At 44.2% G+C, this 22,270-nt stretch overlaps 1 protein-coding gene across 1 annotated transcript; it reads right to left on the bottom strand.

Moving 5' to 3' along the window:
* Positions 1 to 7,307: 7,307 nt before the first annotated feature.
* On the bottom strand, positions 7,308 to 22,202 carry LOC141178601 (uncharacterized). The gene is made up of 7 exons (XM_073660486.1): positions 22,083 to 22,202; positions 13,821 to 13,970; positions 13,512 to 13,691; positions 13,305 to 13,428; positions 13,128 to 13,225; positions 12,906 to 12,996; positions 7,308 to 9,083 (listed from the first exon to the last, which is right to left on the bottom strand). The coding sequence occupies exons 2-7, from the start codon at positions 13,896 to 13,898 to the stop codon at positions 8,056 to 8,058; spliced, it is 1,599 nt and encodes a 532-aa protein (XP_073516587.1). The 5' UTR covers positions 13,899 to 13,970; positions 22,083 to 22,202; the 3' UTR covers positions 7,308 to 8,055.
* Between the last annotated feature and the right edge of the window lie 68 nt (positions 22,203 to 22,270).

Here is a 22,270-nt window from a genome sequence, read left to right as displayed (position 1 = left end):
CCCCTAAATTTTCTGTGCAATTTCTTCTGAGCACACCGATACCCAATATGTGGGGGGTAAACGCTGTTTGGGTGCATGGAAGGGGACGAGCGCCATTTGACTTTTTGAATGTAAAATTTTCTGGCATAATTAGCGGACGCCACGTCGTGTTTGGAGAGCTACTGATGTGCCTAAACAGTGAAACCCCCCACAAGTCACAAAATTCTGGAAATTAGACCTCTCAGGGAACTTATGTAGCTGTGTGTTGAGCACCTTGAAACCCCAGATGCTTCACAGACTTTTATAATGTTGAGACATAAAAAAAAAAAATCACATTTTTCCACAAAAATGTTTTTTAACCCCAATTTTGCATTTTTACTAGGGTAACAAGAGAAATTGCACCATACAACTTGTGCGATTTCTCCTGAGTACACAAATACCCATTAAGTGGAGGAAAACTACTGCACTGGAGAGCATCAGATCAGCGTCTGACAGGCAGGAAGGAGGCATCGCAGCTCCTGCTCTCTGACCAGGAGCTGACACAGCCACCTTTCGGAAGGACCCCGTGGCCATCTTGGGACCCAAGGTAACTATGAAGACCATCAACACAATGTGATCGCATCGCGTTTGTGCTGATGGAAGCTGAGAAGGAGCCCACTCCCTCTGTGATGCCCTGCAATGTTGCTGTCACTATTGACAGTGGCATCACAGTGGTTAAACACCCGCGATCAGTACTAGCACCCATCGTGGGCGTTTTTGCGGGGTGTCAACTCTCACATAGAGCTGACAGCCGCATGAGATCGCGGCAGCACTCACCGTGAGCCCGCGTGATCATTGCGCCGTACATATACTGCTCTTTGCAGGAACGCAGCTCCCGCAGAGCAGTATATGTACGGCACATGTCGGGAATACTCTCTTGGCTTCATGCCTCCCTCTATCCCAGTGAGAATCCGGTATATTATTAAAGTTCCCTATTATAAGCCAGCAATAATAGTGAGAATTTTATGTATGATTCTACTGGAATATGGTGGTGGTATGTAGATAGAGATTATTAATGGAGATTTAGTAACCAATTTACAGAACAAACATACGTACTGACCCTCTGTATCTGTTATCACTTTAAGACGCTCACATTGTGCACTGGAATGTACTAATATACCAACTCCCTGAGAGTATGTAGAGTATGTGGAGTGATAGTCGGCTGTAACCACTTCTTGCTTAATAGATGAAGTTTCTCAGAGGTAAGATGTATTTCTTGCAGACAAATCAGAGCAGGTTTTTCCATCTGAAGAAACTTAAAAATTGCCTGTCTTTTCACACTAGAAGAAAGACCCCTTACATTGGAGCTAACTATTGTCACTGACCCCACCATATTTAATATAGTAGATACTGTATGTAGTTTCCAATATGCTATCAGCAGAGCATTTCCGTTTTACATAGCTACTTAAGCACATATTACAAGATTGTTGACAATATAAAGCCCAAAAACAAAAGAAAATAAAAGAAAACCCTTCCCCATAAAATCCCAACCATAACAAGCAGATATAAAACACCTTTCCCTGGGTGAGAGAGTGGGCGAAGTATATATACAGCCACAGCTTTATCTTTTAAGTAGAAACGTTCAGAGACGCTGTTCCTGTTCCAAATTAAATTGTAGAATTCAAATACAGGCATGACTGATACATTGAGCATTAGCGAAGATCTGTGCTTATTACATCATCGCTCACTTATATACAGTTGTGCTCAAAAGTTTACATACCCCGGCAGAATTTTTGCTTTCTTGGCCTTGTTTCAGAGAATATGAATGATAACAAAAAAACTTTTACTCCACCCATGCTGTCTTTTTGTGGGCTACAGAAGGGTTGTCTTTCCCAGTGTTCCAACCCACCATAGTCCAGGACTCACAATCAGACCCATAGCCAGTGTTGGCGGTGGTGACGCATATATACTTTTGGGTGAGTCTACAGATGTCCCCAAGCTGCCACTCCACCCTAGGGCAGGAGACTATGTTACACAGGTCAAATTTGCAACTGATTACAGGGTCTGAGGTATTAAACCAGAAAGTGGTAACTAGCTCCCCATTCTTTATCTCTTGGGACATAGCCTTCAATGAGCCTCCATTTATCAAGGTAAAAGAATAAGGCACAGGTTGTATGTCCACATCAATCAGTGGCTTTCTTGGGTCAGCTGTCTTCCTGAGGTGTGAGGCATGGATCCAGTTGGGCTTTCTCTCGAACTTTACAGCCGTCTCAGTTGTCATCAGAACTTGGAAGGATCCATCAAATTGAGGCTCAATGGCTCTTCTGATGTGTCTTTTGACCACCACCCAGTTTTTTGGCTACAAGGGGTGGCTCCCTTCCACAGAATCTGGATCTAGAAAGAAAACTCGAGAGTATATGTTAGACAAGCATTTTGTAAGTGAAATATCATAAGACAGCCTATCATGTTGCATCTGGAGCTGCTGTGGAAGTGTGCCTCATTGAGAAGAGTGCAAGGGGCAAGCATTCTGTCCACGGTCTGCCCGTTTCAGCCATAGCTTTCTGGATTTTCAGTTTTAGGGCCGAATTCAATGTCTCTACACTACCTCTACTCTGTGGATGGTACATAGTATGAAAGGCCTTTTCCACTCCCAGGGCGGATATTATTTCCTGCATTACTTCTCTGGAAAAGTTGGCGCCTCTGTCACCCTCTATGGCCTTGGGCACCCCGTATCTGCAGATAACTTCTGAGATTAGTTTCTTCGCTGTAGCCTTGGCAGTGGCTTTACACATATGGTACGCTTTTGTCCATTCCGAGAAGAGGCCGACACACACACAAATACATACTCGTAGGTTTGCATCTTGGGAAGTTGAATACAGTGCATCTGAAGATGCTGGAATGGGTACAGGGGCCTCACAGTTTCTCATAGGCGCCTTGGTGATGCGTGCCACGTTGTTGAGTGCACAGGTCAGACAGGCTTGAACATTTTTGGCTGAAGTGACACTGAATGCAGGAGCATACCGGTGGTGGACGAAGTCTGTCATGACAGTCTCCGATTGGTGGGTATTGCCATGGGAGGCTTGAGCCATCGTGGGATAAAGCCCTTGGGGAAGGCAAACTTTGTCCCCCACATGCCACAGTCCTTTTGTTGACTGCACAGCTCCCTTCTTTTGCCATCTGGTGAATTCTTCAACACCAACCTATTGTTAAAGCTTCTGGATAAGGTCATAGGTCACAGGTGGGTCAGCGGCAAAAGCCACCTGTGCAGCTGCTACCCTGGCAGGGTTGTCTCTTGGTTGGTATGCTGCTGATTTAGCAGTCTGGTTGCCCAGGCGGTTGCCTATAGCTGTAGTTGAGTCGTCCCTTGCATTGCCTTTGACTGTCACTATGGCAACTTTCTCGGATTAAGGTAGGAACTCCATCAGGCTTTGGATGATTTAGCATTCTTGATAGGCTTACTTGCGAGGAAAGATCAAGCTCTCCATATCGGTCCATAATCATGAAAGCATAGAGGCTGTCTGTATAAATGGTGGCCATCTGATCTTTAGCATGTCTGCAGGCTTCTTCTAGGGTACGGAGTTCAGCTTCCTGGGCGGACATGTATGGGGCAGCGATTCTGCTTTTATGGTTTCATGGAGGGAAAAATAATATCTAGTGTAGAACCAGCAATCCATGGCATACTGCGATCCATCCACAAAGAGCTCATGGTCTGGGTTATCTAGTGGGACATCAGTAACATAACTGAAAACCCCAGTGGGACATTAGTTGTACACAGTCATGTTCCTCTTCTGGCTCAACTAGAGGGTCACCCACGTTATCACTACCACCCCCACCCCTCCAGAGGCAACAAGGTGGCTGGATTCAGAGTAGTGGAACAGTGAATGCAGATATTAACAGGCATAAGGAGGGTACATTAAAGCCTGAGATGTCAAGCAGTACTACAAAAGAATGGCAATAGCATAATGAGAGACAAACAGTGAGGGAGAAAGCCAGTACAATTCCAGCAGCTTTATACAGCAGGAGTGCACAGCATTTATGGCTTAGTGAGACCCTAACTCCCACCTGCTGAAGAAGAGGGAAAGAAGGGATTGTCATGCTCTTCTCTACCTTCTAACTTCAGACTGCAATTTCTAAGCCAATGCTTTTCACAATTATAACGGGAAATTTCTTCATCCTTGCCTGGACTGGTGATACATTAGAGGGGCTCTGGACTGGTTTTCCTGTTATTCTGGGCACTGGTTGCTTCCACACCGTTGGCTACTTGCAGCTGGGGACATGGTCCCGTACTCTGGGTGGGACACTATTAGTGGATCTATAATCATGGGCTTTGAACCTTCAACAGAGGCACAGGACCATAAATGGGTGTGGACCTACCATCTCTGCCAGAGCAGGGTATAATATTTTTCTACTGACTCTGTAGCATCCTGTTGGATATCATAAAGGGTGGTTGACTGGGAGGCTAACCTGGCCTGGCCCCACGGGGTGAGATTTCTTACATACTGCTTCCCTGAATCTAGTGAAGTATCATCTGTCGGTGGGGCTCCCATTGCCCCCATCACAATGGGGTAAAAAGTATCCCCTGACTTTGCTGACACCAGGTCCTCTAAATTCCGCCAAGAACAGGAGAAAGCCTTTCTAATTTTCTGTATCTAACAAATGGCATGGCAAACATTTAAAGGTCTGACATTGTAATCATCATAGCCATCATCCTGTGTGAGTAGTAATATGCCCACGGGAGACCCCCATGTCTCCACATATATATTTGGAAAAATAAGTTTCAAAGTACTGAACCTTTTATGTATTAACTATATGCAGCAGTAAAAGGAAAAATCTTTGATATCATAGAAACAAGAGCCAGCTAAAAATCTCCTTGCCAGATTTTAATTTAGGGGGTCAAAATCATTAAGAAATGGCTAACTTCATAACTGAACCTGACAACTTTTGAAAATATGTAAAATAGTGCTACATGATATGAAAGGTCCTTGAGCTAGTCAGGTGGAAGGTCCTTCAGATGCTCACTCAAGACATGCAGCCTCTATGCAAGTCCCGGTACCTTCCTCTCCTGCTCTGCACCAGTTAGATGAGTGTGTGGCAGGAGAAGACAGCGGTTCTCTCAGTGATCAGGGAGGACGCTGTCTCAACATTCTCCTCTGTCACAGGAAGCTGCCTTCAGTCTACAATATGTACTCACATATTAGAAAGATTTTTTCTTACTAAAACTGTGTTTTATAGTTAAAAAAAAATGTTAAGTTCTAAAGTAATTTCCCTTTCTCATTTAATTATTCGACTGTCTATTATATATTTTTGTACAATTTGTCAATAACGTATACAGTCTCACCCTGAGTTATTTTTGATGGTCAGCAAAATACAATTTTCCAATAATTCATTTTTCACTCTTTAGGTATGATAGTGGCTTCTCTCTGTGTGGGATTTTTGATGTTTAAAAGAGTTGCCCACTAGTGATGAGCGCACATGCTCATCACTACTTGTTAGTCGCTTGAACTTCAGTGTGCTCGAGATGCTCATTACTCGGCAAGTATTTTTTTTAATGCTCCAGCAGGAGGTCAAGTCCCCGCCCCGCATGTTTGGCATTTTTTAGACAGACAAAAATCATGTGGGGATTTCCTGCCAGTCTCTGTAAAGCCGTGGTTGTGGCGTTACTGTGATTGGCTGGCCGCATAGTGTCATCAGTTCTATATAAGACCTGTGATGCTATGCTCGCACACTGTACCCCGGAAACAGGCAGAGCAAGGAGAGCTGAGGATGAGAAAGGGACAGAATTGTAGCTGCATATAGGCAGGGATTCAACCACATTTCTATTTCTTTGAACTACAAGAACAGCCCTTCTTAGGGCTAATTATAATCAAGATTAATACTGCTGTTAGCAGTGCTTAGGGAGAGATTGTGCTGAAGGGATCGTGTAGGACAGGATAGGATGAATTGTAATTCGTAAATGCTGCAACTGCTACGAAAAGCCCTTCTCAGGCATAATAATATTATTTTTGCTCTTAATCCTGCAAATTTTTCTGAGCAGGGAATTATTATACATCATTTTAACTAAGGCAGTTATGTGTCAAAAGCATACAGCCAGACTTGGTTGGATCTCAATAGCATCGCTATATTGCTCCTATAGTGAAACCAGTCCATCTGAAGTGGGTACATTTTCCTGCCATTGAAATACTGCATTTTTTTCACCAATGAAATTTTGTGTGCCATTTATTGTGCTGCAGTTGTGGCTCAAAACACAAAAATAAATTGTTTGGTTAGAAATACCGTCGCTGAATTGATACTGCAGTCTAATAAGTCCATCTGAAGTAGGCCAATTTTCCTGCCATTGTAATACTGCAACATTTTCTCAACAGGGTTATATCATACGTAATTTAAAATGGGCAGGGTGCGGGGTAAGGGACGTGATGCTGATCGTGAGAGCAAAGGCCAAAGTCATGGGCAAGATGAAACTGTGCCTGCTGCGGGAGCACAACTAACACACACATCATGTCAATCTAGCTTCATCTCTTTGTACGGGGGCGTGGCATGGAACAGCACTCTTTTGATGCCAAACCAATATGAAAAGGTTGTTGGATGGAGAACAGATAATGCTTCCAATCACTTTGCCAGCGCCACCCTGTCTTCCACACGGTCCAGTCTCAGTAGCTGTGATTTTGAACCACATAATCCTATAATCCTGACCCTGATCCTCCTTCCTCCCACCATGCTGAGTGCCTAGAGACATAGTGTCTGCGCTTGGACACTCCAAAGAGCTGTACACATTTCCATTTATAGATTCAGGCCTCTCGTTCTGCCTGTTTAAAGCAGGACATGAGGAGATGCATAATTATTTGAGCAGCCACGCTCGCAAGAAGACAATGGTGGAAAAAATGCAATTACTGTCGCAAGAGGTGGAGGATGATGAGACACAATTGTCAACACATGGTGTTTCAACGTCAGCAAGTCAGGAGGAGGACCAGAGTACAGAAGTGGAAGACAAGATGGTGGACGATGCTGACTGACCCAACCTGGGAAGGTGACATGCAGAGTGAGGACAGCAGTACACAGGGGAAGGGAGCTGCAGCACCACAACAGCCAGGAAGATGCAGTGGGGTGGTCAGAGACACAAGGTGGGCAACTGTTCCCCAGAGTATCAACAAGGGTGAAGTTGACAAGCCAAGGGTTAGGTCTCCCAAGTCACCCAAAAAAGGCAATTTAGAACATCTAGCATTCCAGCATCAGCAGGGCCAGCACAAGTACCAGCCTGACCACCACCAGCAAGCTCAGGCTCATGCAAGCGAAGCACCAGACTACTTGGGCCGAACGCCAGGGGCCAGAAACAGTGTCTGCGGGTGACATCACCACCTCTTTCCCTGTTGAACGTGTACGCTAATACCCTGTCCATGATGTTGGTGAAGATGCCTCCCAACCTGCACCTGTCATTGCACACTTGCAACCACCGTCAGCATCCACCTCCATGTCCTTGTCCCAGAGCAGCATTCAGTTGTCCCTACCTCAGTCCTTGGAACGCAAGAGTAAATACGCAGCCACTCACCCATAAGCCACAATACTAAATGGCCACATTTCCATACTGCTTGCCCTGGAAATGTTGCCGATTAGGCTTGTGGAGACGAAAGCTTTCCGCAACCTCATGGCAGTTGCTATCCCTAGGTCCCCAGCCGCCACTACACAGCCTCACTGCGCATGCGCGGGGAGCCGCTCGTCACAGTGTATGCATGGCTTATAGCACTGTAAGCTTTGCTGGCTGGCCATGTCATACTGCGCAAGTGCAACATACTTACTTCAGCGCGAGCTGGGAGCAGAATTCAAATGTGTGGGCGGCGCCAGCCCTGATTGAATGCGAGGATCATACCCTTATGACTAAACGAGCAGGTATGATATAACTATATAGAGTGCTATATACTCATGATATTAGGGTCAATTTTAATGAAAAAAGCGTGTTAGTGATGACATTGACAGGTTCCCTTTAAAAAGATACAGTATCCGGATAAAATATTTTCAACATTCTAAACATGAAAGCGACTTCTCACCTGTGTGACTTCTCTGATGTTTATTAACAGTTGATTTCCACGTAAAACATTTCCCACATTAAGAAGATAAAAAAGGTTTCTCCCCTGTGTGACTGCTCTGGTGACTAAGAAGAGATGATTTCCACAGAAAACATTTTCCACATTCTGAACATGAAAAAGGCTTCTCCCCTGTGTGGGTTCTCTGATGTCTGGTAAGCTTTGATTTTTCTGCAAATTTTTTTCCACATTCTGAACAGGAAAAAGGGTACTCCCCTGTGTGTGTTCTTTGGTGTATAACAAGTTGTTCTTTCCGATTAAAACCTTTCTTGCATTCTGAACATGAAAAAGGCTTCTCCCCTGTGTGAATTCTTTGATGGGCAATAAGACTTGGTTTCCCTACAAAACATTTCTCACATTCTGAACATGAAAATGGCTTCTCCCCTGTATGAGTTTTTTGATGCTTAACAAGATTCCATTTCTGGTTAAAACATTTTCCACATTCTGAACAGGAAAAAGGATTCGCCCCTGTGTGAATTATCTGATGCTTAATAAGACTTGGTTTCACTCTAAAACATTTCCCACATTCTGAACATGAAAATGGCTTCTCCCCTGTGTGAGTTCTCTGGTGACTAATAAGGTGTGATTTCTGGTTACAACATTTCCCACATTCTGAACATGAAAATGGCTTCTCCCCTGTGTGAATTCTCTGGTGTGTAACAAGATTTGATTTGTAGTTAAAACATTTCCCACACTTGGAACAAAAAAATCTATTCTCCGCTGTGTGAATGTTTTGACGTTTAAGACGTTTAAAAGACTTTTCGAGGGGAAAACTATTTCCATATTCTGAACATGAAAATGGGTTCTTTGCTTCAGGAGAAATTTGTTTATTAATGCTTATTTTGTAACTTTGATTTTCCTTAGTAGTTGGTAATGAATCAGAAGACAGGACCTGTTTCAAAGGATCAGATGACAGATCTTTGCGGTGAAGGGATGATGGTATATCTGGAGTAATGGCATTCACTTCAATTGCATCTTGAGGGATCTCAAGATCGTCTGATTTCAAAATTGAAGATGTCAGCTGTCCCTCTGATCTCCTGGTATAGTCATCTGCCAAGAAGAAAACCAATTATTTTTAATAAAAAAAACATTGAAATTTATATTTATTAACATTTCTACTTAAACTGTTTGTAGAAATGGAAAGTTATGTTAAAATATTAAATTCTTCACCAAGACCCTGACAATTCACAGTGTAATAGAAAACCTCATAGGATGAACCAGTAGAGCGTAGTGTTAAACTGTTTGTTCATTCTGCCTCCCAAATATGGAATAAAAAGCCACCAAACTGCATTATGTAGGCAAAAATAATACTAATACAACAACTACTCATCTTGCAAAAAACAAGCCGCCACTAAGATCCATTATCGGTCATTGGAAAAATAGGTTTCCATATTATTAGTGGCTCAAAGGCTCTTGAAAAGCAACATGGCTTCCACAAACCAATCCATCAATATCAGTTCTCCCAAAGTCAAATCTCCCCCTCGCTTCTGAACCTTGCAGTGTACCCAAACCACATGTATCATCCATGTATTTGACATTACTATAGTGAGAAGAACCCACTTAATTGATGGTGTCTCCTGGAGCACAATCTGAGAACTATGTGTTGGGTAATGAAATTATATATTTGTAATTTTCACTCTCCAACATCCACTGCGTGCTAATTTCCGAAAAGTGCCTGTGGAATCAAAATAGTCACTACGCTTACAGGTTAATTCACTGAGGATTATAATCGCCAAAATGCAGTCACTTTATGGGGATTTCTACTGCTCTGGTTTTCTGACATTTTGTTATATTAGGGCTTCTGTAAATGGTGGGTCCCATCTCCTCTGGAATCTGCTCCTGCGACGTCTGCTTCTGTCATGAGGAACTGCCTTATTCATCCTGCAGGCGGCGCTGGTGATGGAGGAGACGTCAGAATCAGAAGCTCTGGGCGGAGCAGACCCTGTCCAGCCACTAAGATTAGGATGCTTGGGACCTGTAGTACCATCCAGTCTGGCAGTATGGGTGTGTGTTCTGTCCAGCTGGCGTAATCTGCTCCCTGCTTCAGCCAATTGGAAAGCACCGCACCCTACTAAAGCTCGGAGCATATTGCTGGAAGCTGCCAGATACAGCCTTGTTCTCCTCTGGTTCAGTCCTCTGTGCTCAGCTCCCGGCTTGTGTATTTGTTTCCTGTTGTGACCTCGGCCCGTTTACTGACTACTCTTGTGTCTTCTGATTTTGTATTTTCTCTGTTCTCCTGACCCGGCTACCTGACTATTCTTCCCATCTCACACCACAGAACAGCAGGAAACAACGTGGCCCAAGCCTAGGGGTCTCTGTGTAAGTCCAGATCCATGTAGAGGGGTTAAAGGGTGATGAGCAAAGTAATCCCTGGGATCTGGAAAATAGAGTATATAGCGCCAAGCCTGTTTGTGGTAGGCATCTTTTGAGCTGCCAGGTGACAATGAACAGTGCCCCCAATACATTGTGTCTGCAAACTATCCCAGCAAAATCTGCATTCAAAAAGCTAAATGGCGCTCCTTCCCTTCTTAACCTGCCATGTGCCCAGACAGTAGTGTACAACCGTGTATAGGGTATTGTCAGATTCAATAAAAGTTGGAAAATAATTTAAGTTCATTTGCTTCCTACTATCCTTTGGAATTCTTCACAAAGTTATCACCACTTAAAGTGACACACGTCAGATTTGAAAAATGGTCCCTGATTACGAACACAAAACTGGCTGCAGGAAGGGGTTAAATCAGAGTATTTTGGGCAGTAGCTACTGTAGTCAAATACTGTGACTATAGACAATAACACAACTACTGAAATGACGCAGTCTCCATCAGTAAGTAGTGAGTAACTAGTGGTGAAACCTCTCTGGGGTAATTGGAGTATGGGGCTCGGGGGCTCTTGGCAATCTAAACTATCGTAAGGGACAATATTTTCTGTCAGATGATAAGAAATATTAGACATTTCTTCTTGAATTAGAGAACATTTTATAATAGTGCAGAGCTGAGGTGTCTTATATTTAGCTTAGATATAACATGGCACAGGTGTAATGTTTTCTGTATAGTTTATCACAATCCTGTTTGAAGTTAGTTGGTTTTAAAAGAAATTGAAAAGTCAGGATGAAGGGAAACTCTGTTGTTATTGTACAGAAATTCACACTTGGCCTCACTGCACATTTACTGTATTTTTCGAACTACAAGACGCACCTAGGTTTTAGAGGAGGAAAATAGAAAAAAAATGTAAGCAAAGAATGTGGTCACGATGCACTGTTAAGAGGGAGGGGGTCTACTGCTGACACTGGTATAGGGGTAATGTCCCCCAATTATGATAATATCCCCCATCCTGGTATATATACCCCCCTTCCTATTATACGCGGCCCCCATCCCCATCCTGGTATGCATGGCACCCTTCATCCTAATATGCATAGCACTTCTCCATCCTAATATGCATGGCACCCCTCATCCCTATCCTGGTATGCATAGCACCCCTAATCCCTATCCTGGTATGCATGGCACCCCTCATCCCTATCCTGGTATGCATGGCAACCCTCATCCCTATCCTGGTATGCATCTCACCCCTAATCCCTATCCTGGTATGCATGGTATCCCTCATCCCTATCCTGGTATGCATGACACCCCTCATCCCTATCCTTGTATGCCTGACATCCCTCATCCTTATCCTGGTATGCATGGCCTCCTCATCCGTATACTGGTATGTATGATCCCCCTCATCCTTATCCTGGTATGTATGGCCCCGCATCCTTATCCTGGCATGTATGGCCCCCTCATCCTTATCCTGGTATGTATGCCCCCCTCATCCTTATCCTGGTATGCATAGTCCCCCTAATTCCCATTACGCTGCACATAAAAAAAATAAACACTCCTACTCACCTTTCTTCTCTCTCCTCCAGCGCTGCGTCCTGTCTGCCCACACTGACCTTCCATGTGAGCCATGCATGGCGTCACTGCCATGCATGGCTCACAAGGAGAAATCAGCTGCCGGAAGTCACTTCTCCCCACATGCTTCTTAATAGCCGGCACACAGTGTATCCGCAGCGCTGCCGGGCAATCGCGTGTGCCCGCTATTAAAGAGCATGAATATTCACCCCCTCCCCACGTCCATGGAATATTCACTTTCTTTAGCAGCAGGGACAATGTAGGCTGCAGCGGGGACAATGTAGGCTGCAGCAGGAAGCTGCTGCCTCCTGTGCCCCGCTCCTCCGCCCATCCCACAACCCACACCGTGTGTGTGTGTGTGTGTGTGTGTGTGTGTGTGTGTGTGTGTGTGTGTGTGTATATATATATATATATACACCCCCCCCCCAACATTCGGACTATAAGATGCACCCGCCGTTTTCATCCAAAATTTTGGAGGAAAAAAGTGAGTCTTAATAGTCTGAAAAATAAGGTAATATTGTCGATCATAAAAGCATAGTTTGGTCAGAAAGACTGGACCTGGTCTTGTAGGGACCATATAAGCACATTCAGCAGCACAGAAGGGAGGGAAGGTAGATTCATCCCAAAAGATATCAGGGTTCTAGAAAGCCAACAGCATCATTACCCTCCGCTTTCTCTTACAGGCCCATCATAATGTTTTTTTTCAAGTGATTTTCTAACTTGTCAGCACATTCTACGTACGCTGACATTTGGCTTTGTAGTTTACAGATATGGACAGGCAACAGTCAGGTTGTAAGTTCTCTAGAAAAGGGTTTTCAATGCCTAAAGTCATTTGAACAGTTGTGGGTAGAGGAGAATGTTGTGATCTAGAGGGAAAAAAGGTGATCACACGATTGTGATACGGCCGGACTACACCACTGATAAAGCAGCCACAGCCGGTGACTGAGAAGAATCTGTGACTTCTCTGTATTTAGTGGTTACTACTCACCTGGGTAGTCATATGTAGGAATCTCCTCTTTACATCGCTCATCATCCCTCACATATGTCTCTGTAGTATTAATATGGGTCAGATCTTCACCCTGAAACAAATATTGTAAAAGTCACAGACAGATGGAGAAGAAAGCTGCACAAGTATAACACATACAATACTGGTGGATAAAACACACCATACATCATAGAGGACACCTCATGACACCTTCTCTCCATCTACCTCATGATGCTGAGGAACATTGGGATCTTCTCGTTTACAGTACTGTGGAAGAAGAGGATGGGGACATCTTTCTGGTATTGTCCTCTTACTGGATAGATCTGGAGGAAACAAATACAGGGACTGAATTAATTCTTTACATAAAGATAATTATATGTTGTATTTAGTCCTGTCTATTACCTGGTGATGTGAGGGGTTGGGGAACCTCCATCATGACGTCCTTGTACAGATCTTTGTGTCCTCCTAAATACTCCCACTCCTCCATGGAGAAATAGACAGCGACATCCTGACACCTTATAGGAACCTGACACATACAATAATATTGTCATCCCCCAGATCCCTTCATAGCGTTACTGTATAATGTCCCAGCATTCCCAGCAGTGTCACCTCTCCAGTCAGCAGCTCAATCATCTTGTAGATGAGTTCTAGAATCTTCTGGTCACTGATATCCACATGCGACAGGGGGCCAGGTGGAGGCCCAGTGATTGGGTTCAGGGGTCTTTGCCATCCCTCAGACACAGGGTCCTGACAGCGCTCACTAGTGGTCTTCTTCACTACTGTGTAATCCTGGTTATGGAGAGACAAATTAATAAATCTCACTACAGACATTTCCAGAGTCCTCACCTCTCCAGTTCTGTCCATCTGTTATTCTCATAGATAAGAATGACGTAATGGGACGTCATCAGAATCTCTCACCTCTCCAGTAAGCCGGAAGAGGATCTCCAGGGTGAGGTATAATATCCTCTCCACCATCTTGTCTCTGTCCATGTCCATCTTTGATGGGTGAATCAGGAAAATTCTCTCATATAGAAGATCTTCACTGAGAGGATCTGATATTGTAGAGACCTGAATGAGAAGAAGATGAGCCGATGTAACATTATAAATATCCAGCGTAATAATACAATTAATGGAGATAATAAGGGAAACATATGAGGAGATATATTATTTGACAAAATTTAGTTTTCTTCTTTACATCTACTAATAAAACCTTTATATTTTAGGTCACAGACAACAAGCAGTTTCTTCCTCGGAGTCTGCAGCTGAATACCTTTCTCATAGAATCGTCTTCCATAACATTAATTCTCGTCTCATTTATCGACACTAGAATCGGCATTAGCAATACTGCAGGAGATATTCATTACACGTAACATGAGAAATAACTACTTCATGATGAGGACGACATCTTCATCTTCTACTACGCCTCTAGAAACATATTTGGCCAGAGTCCGTCACTGACTACATCGCCACCGGCCGTCTATATGAATGTTTCACGTCTTCCCCAGACTGTCATCTTCTATCACGTTAGATCTCAGGTCTGATTCACACACAGAAGTTTGAGGCTTTTATAAAAGCTTTTTTGTTTGCACAAATACTGCAGACAGAAATTATTTGATACCAAAGTCTCCATGTACAATGTTTTATGGAGTTTATTTCTGGCCTTAGGCTTTCCTATATTACAAGAAAAACACCAGAAAAAAAGAAGATATTAAAGTGTTTCAATAAAAAAATTGGCACCAATAATTCTTGTAAAAAGAAAAAACATGCAAAAAGCATAAGACACATTTTGTTATTTTTTAACACATTAAAATTTTGTTTGAATAATAGTTAACCCTTTTGGACATCAGAACAAAGATGTACACCACAGGGATGGCACAGGTGTGGCGGCAACAAAATACCCTGGCAGTTTAACCACTTGCTGCTGTCAAAAGCAATCACGGCATCTAAGAAGGTGTGACAGAGTTCGGCTGAATGCCCCTCCTCCCCCAAGTGCTCAACAGTATGGGGCTGCCTATTTACTAGGATACTTAAATGACCAATGTACCAAAGTCTATTACACTGAGCCAGAGACAGTGTCCAATAAGTTACCATTTAATGCCCCCATACATATTAAAGTTGCATGAAAAAGGTTTAAAGTGAAGAAAAAAAAAATCAGTTTTAGCAACACAAAATATGCGTCACTATAGAGAAAACAGACTTGCTGCACAATGTTAGCTAAGTCACTTCCATTCCATAACAACTTTATTATCCTATACACATCTGCTTAGAAAGAAATGACAAATCTCACAAACAGATGTAATTGGGCCCCCAACCTCAAAATGAAAAAAACAAAAACACACACATATACATATATTGTAAGATGGCCTCCAGTCAGGTCCTTGAGGGGAGATATGTATCATCCAGGTTGGTAGCTTCAGCGATGTAAAACCGGGAAAGCATGCTCCAGCACGTTTAGTACTGAGGGTTAATAGGGCGTATCAGGGCCGGTTTTTACGAGAAGTCATAAGAGATGGGTGGGAATGACTGCTCACATATCCCCACCCCGGGGCATGGTTTTGTGTTAATAAAATGGAGGCCAAATGGCTCATTCAGAGTTGGTGTCTGGAGATGTGTGGATCTTCAGAGTGTTGGTCTGTGTTCGGACCTAAGGACTGGACTCTAACCTGAGAGGGCGAACCTGCAAAGTTGTATGGACAATTTACTTTGTGTTTCCACTTTGTGTCGGAAAGGCTGTTTTTTGTCTTTCTGAGTGGTTTATGCTGTAGAATAAACCAGTCTGGAGTTCACTGAAAAAGCTTCTGTGCCTACGTTTACCGTACCCGAGGGAGTACCAAACCCTACAATATATATATACAGTACAGACCAAAAGTTTGAAAACACCTTCTCATTTAAAGATTTTTCTGTATTTTCATGACTATGAAAATTGTACATTCACACTGAAGGCATCAAAACTATGAATTAACACATGTGGAATTATATACTTAACAAAAAAGTGTGAAATAACTGAAAATATGTCTTATATTCTAGGTTCTTCAAAGTAGCCACCTTTTGCTTTGATGACTGCTTTGCACACTCTTGGCATTCTCTTGATGAGCTTCAAGAGGTAGTCACCGGAAATGGTCTTCCAACAATCTTGAAGGAGTTCCCAGAGATGCTTAGCACTTGTTGGCCCTTTTGCTTTCACTCTGCGGTCCAGCTCACCCCAAACCATCTCGATTGGGTTCAGGTCTGGTGACTGTGGAGGCCAGGTCATCTGGCGTAGCACCCCAACACTCTCCTTCTTGGTCAAATAGCCCTTACACAGCCTGGAGGTGTGTTTGGGGTCATTATCCTGTTGAAAAATAAATGATGGTCCAACTAAACGCAAACCGGATGGAATAGCATGCCGCTGCAAGATGCTGTGGTAGCCATGCTGGTTCAGTATGCCTTCAATTTTGAATAAATCCCCAACAGTGTCACCAGCAAAGCACACCCACACCATCACTCCTCCTCCTCCATGCTTCACGGTGGGAATCAGGCATGTAGAGTCCATCCGTTCACCTTTTCAGCGTCGCACAAAGACACGGTGGTTGGAACCAAAGATCTCAAATTTGGACTCATCAGACCAAAGCACAGATTTCCACTGGTCTAATGTCCGTTCCTTGTGTTCTTTAGCCCAAACAAGTCTCTTCTGCTTGTTGCCTGTCCTTAGCAGTGGTTTCCTAGCAGCTATTTTACCATGAAGGCCTGCTGCACAAAGTCTCCTCTCAACAGTTGTTGTAGAGATGTGTCTGCTGCTAGAACTCTGTGTGGCATTGACCTGGTCTCTAATCTGAGCTGCTGTTAACCTGTGATTTCTGAGGCTGGTGACTCGGATAAACTTATCCTCAGAAGCAGAGGTGACTCTTGGTCTTCCTTTCCTGGGATGGTCCTCATGTGAGCCAGTTTCTTTGTAGCGCTTGATGGTTTTTGCAACTGCACTTGGTGACACATTCAAAGTTTGCCCAATTTTTCGGACTGACTGACCTTCATTTCTTAAAGTAATGATGGCCACTCATTTTTCTTTACTTAGCAGCCTTTTTCTTGCCATAATACAAATTCTAGCAGTCTATTCAGTAGGACTATCAGCTGTGTATCCACCAGACTTCTGCACAACACAACTGATGGTCCCAATCCCATTTATAAGGCAAGAAATCCCACTTGTTAAACCTGACAGGGCACACCTGGGAAGTGAAAACCATTTCCGGTGACTACCTTTTGAAGCTCATCAAGAGAATGCCAAGAGTGTGCAAAGCAGTCATCAAAGCAAAAGGTGGCTACTTTGAAGAACCTAGAATATAAGACATATTTTCAGTTGTTTCACACTTTTTTGTTAAGTATATAATTCCACAAGTGTCAATTCATAGTTTTGACGCCTTCAGTGTGAATGTACAATTTTCAAAGTCATGAAAATACAGAAAAATCTTTAAATGAGGTGTGTCCAAACTTTTGGTCTGTACTGTATATATTTAATTGGCGGAGTCATAGCTCCCGACTCTGCTACAACAGTCCAGCAAAACACTATGGGAAGGCCCATCATCCCCTGTGAGGACCATACAGGTCAAGATGTGTCGCAACGGCCCCTCACAGCTAGTCTCAGCACCCAGCTGAGTGGTGAGGACCTCACTGGCTGAGGTGCATCAGTATGACAACTCACTAGTACTGTCAAAGTCCATTCGATGAGGGTCACACACTCCTTCATTTGTCACTGCAGCTTCAATTCTCAGTAGGGGATATCATGTCCCAGTTTGGCGATACTGTAGCTTCCTCTATAGTATAATTGTTTGCTTAAATCCAGATTGTCTAAGATAAGGAATCCTTCCTTAACTTAATCCCCTTTAAGGCTGCGTTCACACATTGCGTATTGTTGCGCGCGCTTTTTCAAAATACGCAATGTGCCTTGTGTCTGCCAGCAAAGTGAATGGGAAATTCACTTTGCCGTTCAGACACTGTGTGATTTTACGCAGCGCGAAAGTGCAGCTGCGTAAAGAATTGACATGTCAATTCTTTGCGCAGCTGCGTCCTGCGCTTTCTCCTATTGTGCCCATTATAAGCGATGGAATTACGCAGCGGTGTTCACACACTGCATAATTCCATCGCTTTTTTATGGAGGTGCAGGAGAAACTATGGATACTCACCTATCCGATGGATGGGAGAGCCGTCCGCTCCGTTCCCGCCGCTTCCAGCATCTGCCGGAGAACCGTTCAGCTGACTGTAGCTTACCGGCTTCCGGTCAGCTGACTTACAAGCCGGTCACCTGACAATCAGCTGATCGCTTCACGGCAGATGCTGGAAGTGGCGGGACCGGACGCCTCTCCCATCCATCGGATAGGTATCCATAGTTTTTTTCTTTTAAAGCAATGTATGTACTGCAGCCAGAAGCTGTCTGTTCATACACTGCTAGGGGGACACTCACACACACGACACATAGACACAGACAGGACACACAGACATTACATACAGGTGTCCATCCTCACACTTCATTTCTCCTGCATCCTCTGTAAAAAAAAAGCAGGAAAAAACGCAATGTGTGAACGCAGCCTAATGAGGCCGCCTGCTCCCTCTGGATAAAGTTCTGTACCATTTAAGTAGGCCTCCTGGCCTGAGCTAAGGACGGTGTCCTGCTCTTTGTCTGGGATCTGGATTACATATGCATACTGAGTGCACACCAACAGCCAGGACACAATTCTTAGGTCGCAGGTCAGCACATTTTGAAAATCCTATTTTGGCAGAAGATTATTAATTTTTAATTCATAGATCTCTTACAAATTGACAAGACACAGCCTCCTGTGGACATGAGTTTTCTTCCCGTTCACTTTCATAGACACACAGTTTTTTTGTCTGGTATAATTCAGATCACGTCATCACGATTGTAAACACATTTCACTGTATCCAGGGTAGATTCATCTAATGATTTCGCTGGTTTACGATCAGGACCCGTCATGAAACCTTTTGTTGTTTTATTTGGAAAATATAGACCCCGCACCTTCAGACCAGCGGCTGTGCAGATCTGACATTTTTTTTAATTTTTTTTTTAAGTCTAATCCCTGAGATCCCATTTTCATACAGATGAGGCTGCAGCGCAGGAGGCACATGGGAATGTAGGAAAATCTCATATCATACTGAGGATTTAGAAACGATTTTTAAAATTTTGTGTTTGAGTTCACATGGGTAAAATAATAAAGATATTCCTGTGTCATACCAGGTGGAAGCCTGGACAGTGCTGAGCGGGATGGTGACATTACTAATATATGGGGGCACACAGGGGACATTACTAATATATAGGGGCACACAGGCGACATTACTAATATATGGGGCACACAGGGGACATTACTAATATATGGGGGCACACAGGGGACATTACTAACATATGGGGCACACAGGGGACATTACTAATATATGAGGTCACACAGGGGACATTACTAATATATGGGGGCACACAGGCGACATTACTAATATATGGGGCACACAGGCGACATTACTAATATATGGGGCACACAGGCGACATTACTAATATATGGGGGCACACAGGAGACATTACTAATATATGGGGGCACACAGGAGACATTACTAATATATGGGGGCACACAGGTGACATTACTATTATATGGGGGCACACAGGAGACATTACTAATATATGGGGCACACAGGGGGCATTACTAATATATAGGGGCACACAGGTGATGTTACTAATATATGGGGGCACACAGGCGACGTTACTAATATATGGGGGGCACACAGGCGACGTTACTAATATATGGGGGGCACACAGGTGACGTTACTAATATATGGGGGCACACAGGAGACATTACTAATATATGGGGGCACACAGGAGACATTACTAATATATGGGGGCACACAGGGGACATTACTAATATATGGGGACACACAGGGGACATTACTAATATATGGGGGCACACAGGGGACATTACTAATATATGGGGGCACACAGGGGACATTACTAATATATGGGGGCACACAGGCGACATTACTAATATATGGGGGCACACAGGCGACATTACTAATATATGGGGGCACACAGGCGACATTACTAATATATGGGGGCACACAGGCGACATTACTAATATATGGGGGCACACAGGCGACATTACTAATATATGGGGGCACACAGGCGACATTACTAATATATGGGGGCACACAGGAGACATTACTAATATATGGGGGCACACAGGAGACATTACTAATATATGGGGGCACACAGGAGACATTACTAATATATGGGGCACACAGGGGGCATTACTAATATATAGGGGCACACAGGTGATGTTACTAATATATGGGGGCACACAGGGGGCATTACTAATATATGGGGGCACACAGGTGACATTACTAATATATGGGGGCACACAGGAGACATTACTAATATATGGGGGCACACAGGGGACATTACTAATATATGGGGGCACACAGGGAACATTACTATTATATGGGGGCACACAGGTGACATTACTATTATATGGGGGCACACAGGGGGCATTACTAATATATGGGGGCACACAGGTGACATTACTATTATATGGGGGCACACAGGGGACATTACTAATATATGGGGGCACACAGGGGGCATTACTAATATATGGGGGCACACAGGGGACATTACTAATATATGGGGGCACACAGGGGACATTACTAATATATGGGGGCACACAGGGGGCATTACTAATATATGGGGGCACACAGGGGACATTACTAATATATGGGGGCACACAGGGGACATTACTAATATATGGGGGCACACAGGGGACATTACTAATATATGGGGGCACACAGGGGGCATTACTAATATATGGGGGCACACAGGTGACATTACTAATATATGGGGGCACACAGGAGACATTACTAATATATGGGGGCACACAGGGGACATTACTAATATATGGGGGCACACAGGGGACATTACTAATATATGGGCGCACACAGGGGGCATTACTAATATATGGGGGCACACAGGGGGCATTACTAATATATGGGGGCACACAGGGGGCATTACTAATATATGGGGACACACAGGGGACATTACTAATATATGGGGGCACACAGGGGGCATTACTAATATATGGGGGCACACAGGTGACATTACTAATATATGGGGGCACACAGGTGACATTACTAATATATGGGGGCACACAGGAGACATTACTAATATATGGGGGCACACAGGGGACATTACTAATATATGGGGGCACACAGGGGACATTACTAATATATGGGGGCACACAGGGGACATTACTAATATATGGGGGCACACGGGACATTACTAATATATGGGGGCACACAGGGGACATTACTAATATATGGGGGCACACAGGGGACATTACTAATATATGGGGGCACACAGGGGACATTACTAATATATGGGGGCACACAGGGGGCATTACTAATATATGGGGGCACACAGGAGACATTACTAATATATGGGGGCACACAGGGGGCATTACTAATATATGGGGGCACACAGGGGGCATTACTAATATATGGGGGCACACAGGGGGCATTACTAATATATGGGGGCACACAGGGGACATTACTAATATATGGGGGCACACAGGGGACATTACTAATATATGGGGGCACACAGGCGACATTACTAATATATGGGGCACACAGGAGACATTACTAATATATGGGGGCACACAGGGGGCATTACTAATATATGGGGGCACACAGGAGACATTACTAATATATGGGGGCACACAGGGGGCATTACTAATATATGGGGGCACACAGGGGGCATTACTAATATATGGGGGCACACAGGAGACATTACTAATATATGGGGGCACACAGGGGGCATTACTAATATATGGGGGCACACAGGGGGCATTACTAATATATGGGGGCACACAGGAGACATTACTAATATATGGGGGCACACAGGGGGCATTACTAATATATGGGGGCACACAGGGGGCATTACTAATATATGGGGGCACACAGGGGGCATTATTACAGTGGCCGGTACAGAGGGGAGGACATTACCGTCTGGAGGAGAAGAGGAAACCGCAATCCCTGCGCCCACAGATAGGAATCGCAGGTGTGAATAAGGACTATAGTAAGTGTGATATTAATGTGTGTGGACAGCGCTGCGGAGTATGGCGGCGATATAGAAGGAAGAGAAAATAACGCGGAGTCTGCACAGACCTCCAGCTGCGGAGCCGCACACCGGGTCAGGAGAGTCCACGTAGTCTAACGGTACAGTGTAGATTGGAGGCTGCTGGGAGGATGACGTCACCGGACGGGGCGGGGCCTCCTCATTCCACTGCGGTAGAGGCTGAATCCAAGTGGCTGCGGGCTCTCTGCTGACGTCAGACCCATGTGACCACGCGACG

Source organism: Phyllobates terribilis, unplaced genomic scaffold, assembly GCF_046119375.1.
Source record: "Phyllobates terribilis strain yellow unplaced genomic scaffold, ASM4611937v1 Scaffold_29__1_contigs__length_15306474, whole genome shotgun sequence".
Taxonomy (NCBI): Eukaryota; Metazoa; Chordata; class Amphibia; order Anura; family Dendrobatidae; genus Phyllobates; species Phyllobates terribilis.
The sequence above is the reverse complement of the archived record's forward strand: the minus strand, read 5'-3'. Positions and strand labels throughout refer to the sequence as shown.

Bases quoted from the DNA above. Each gene is read 5' to 3' on its own strand.
- LOC141178601 (XM_073660486.1), bottom strand. From the start codon at position 13,898: ATGGACATGGACAGAGACAAGATGGTGGAGAGGATATTATACCTCACC. The intron at 13,429-13,511 runs GTGACACTGCTG...TGTATGTGTCAG, and splicing joins TTGAGCTGCTGACTGGAGAG to GTTCCTATAAGGTGTCAGGA. The intron at 9,084-12,905 runs GTGAGTAGTAAC...TCTTCTTGGCAG, and splicing joins TCCTACATATGACTACCCAG to ATGACTATACCAGGAGATCA.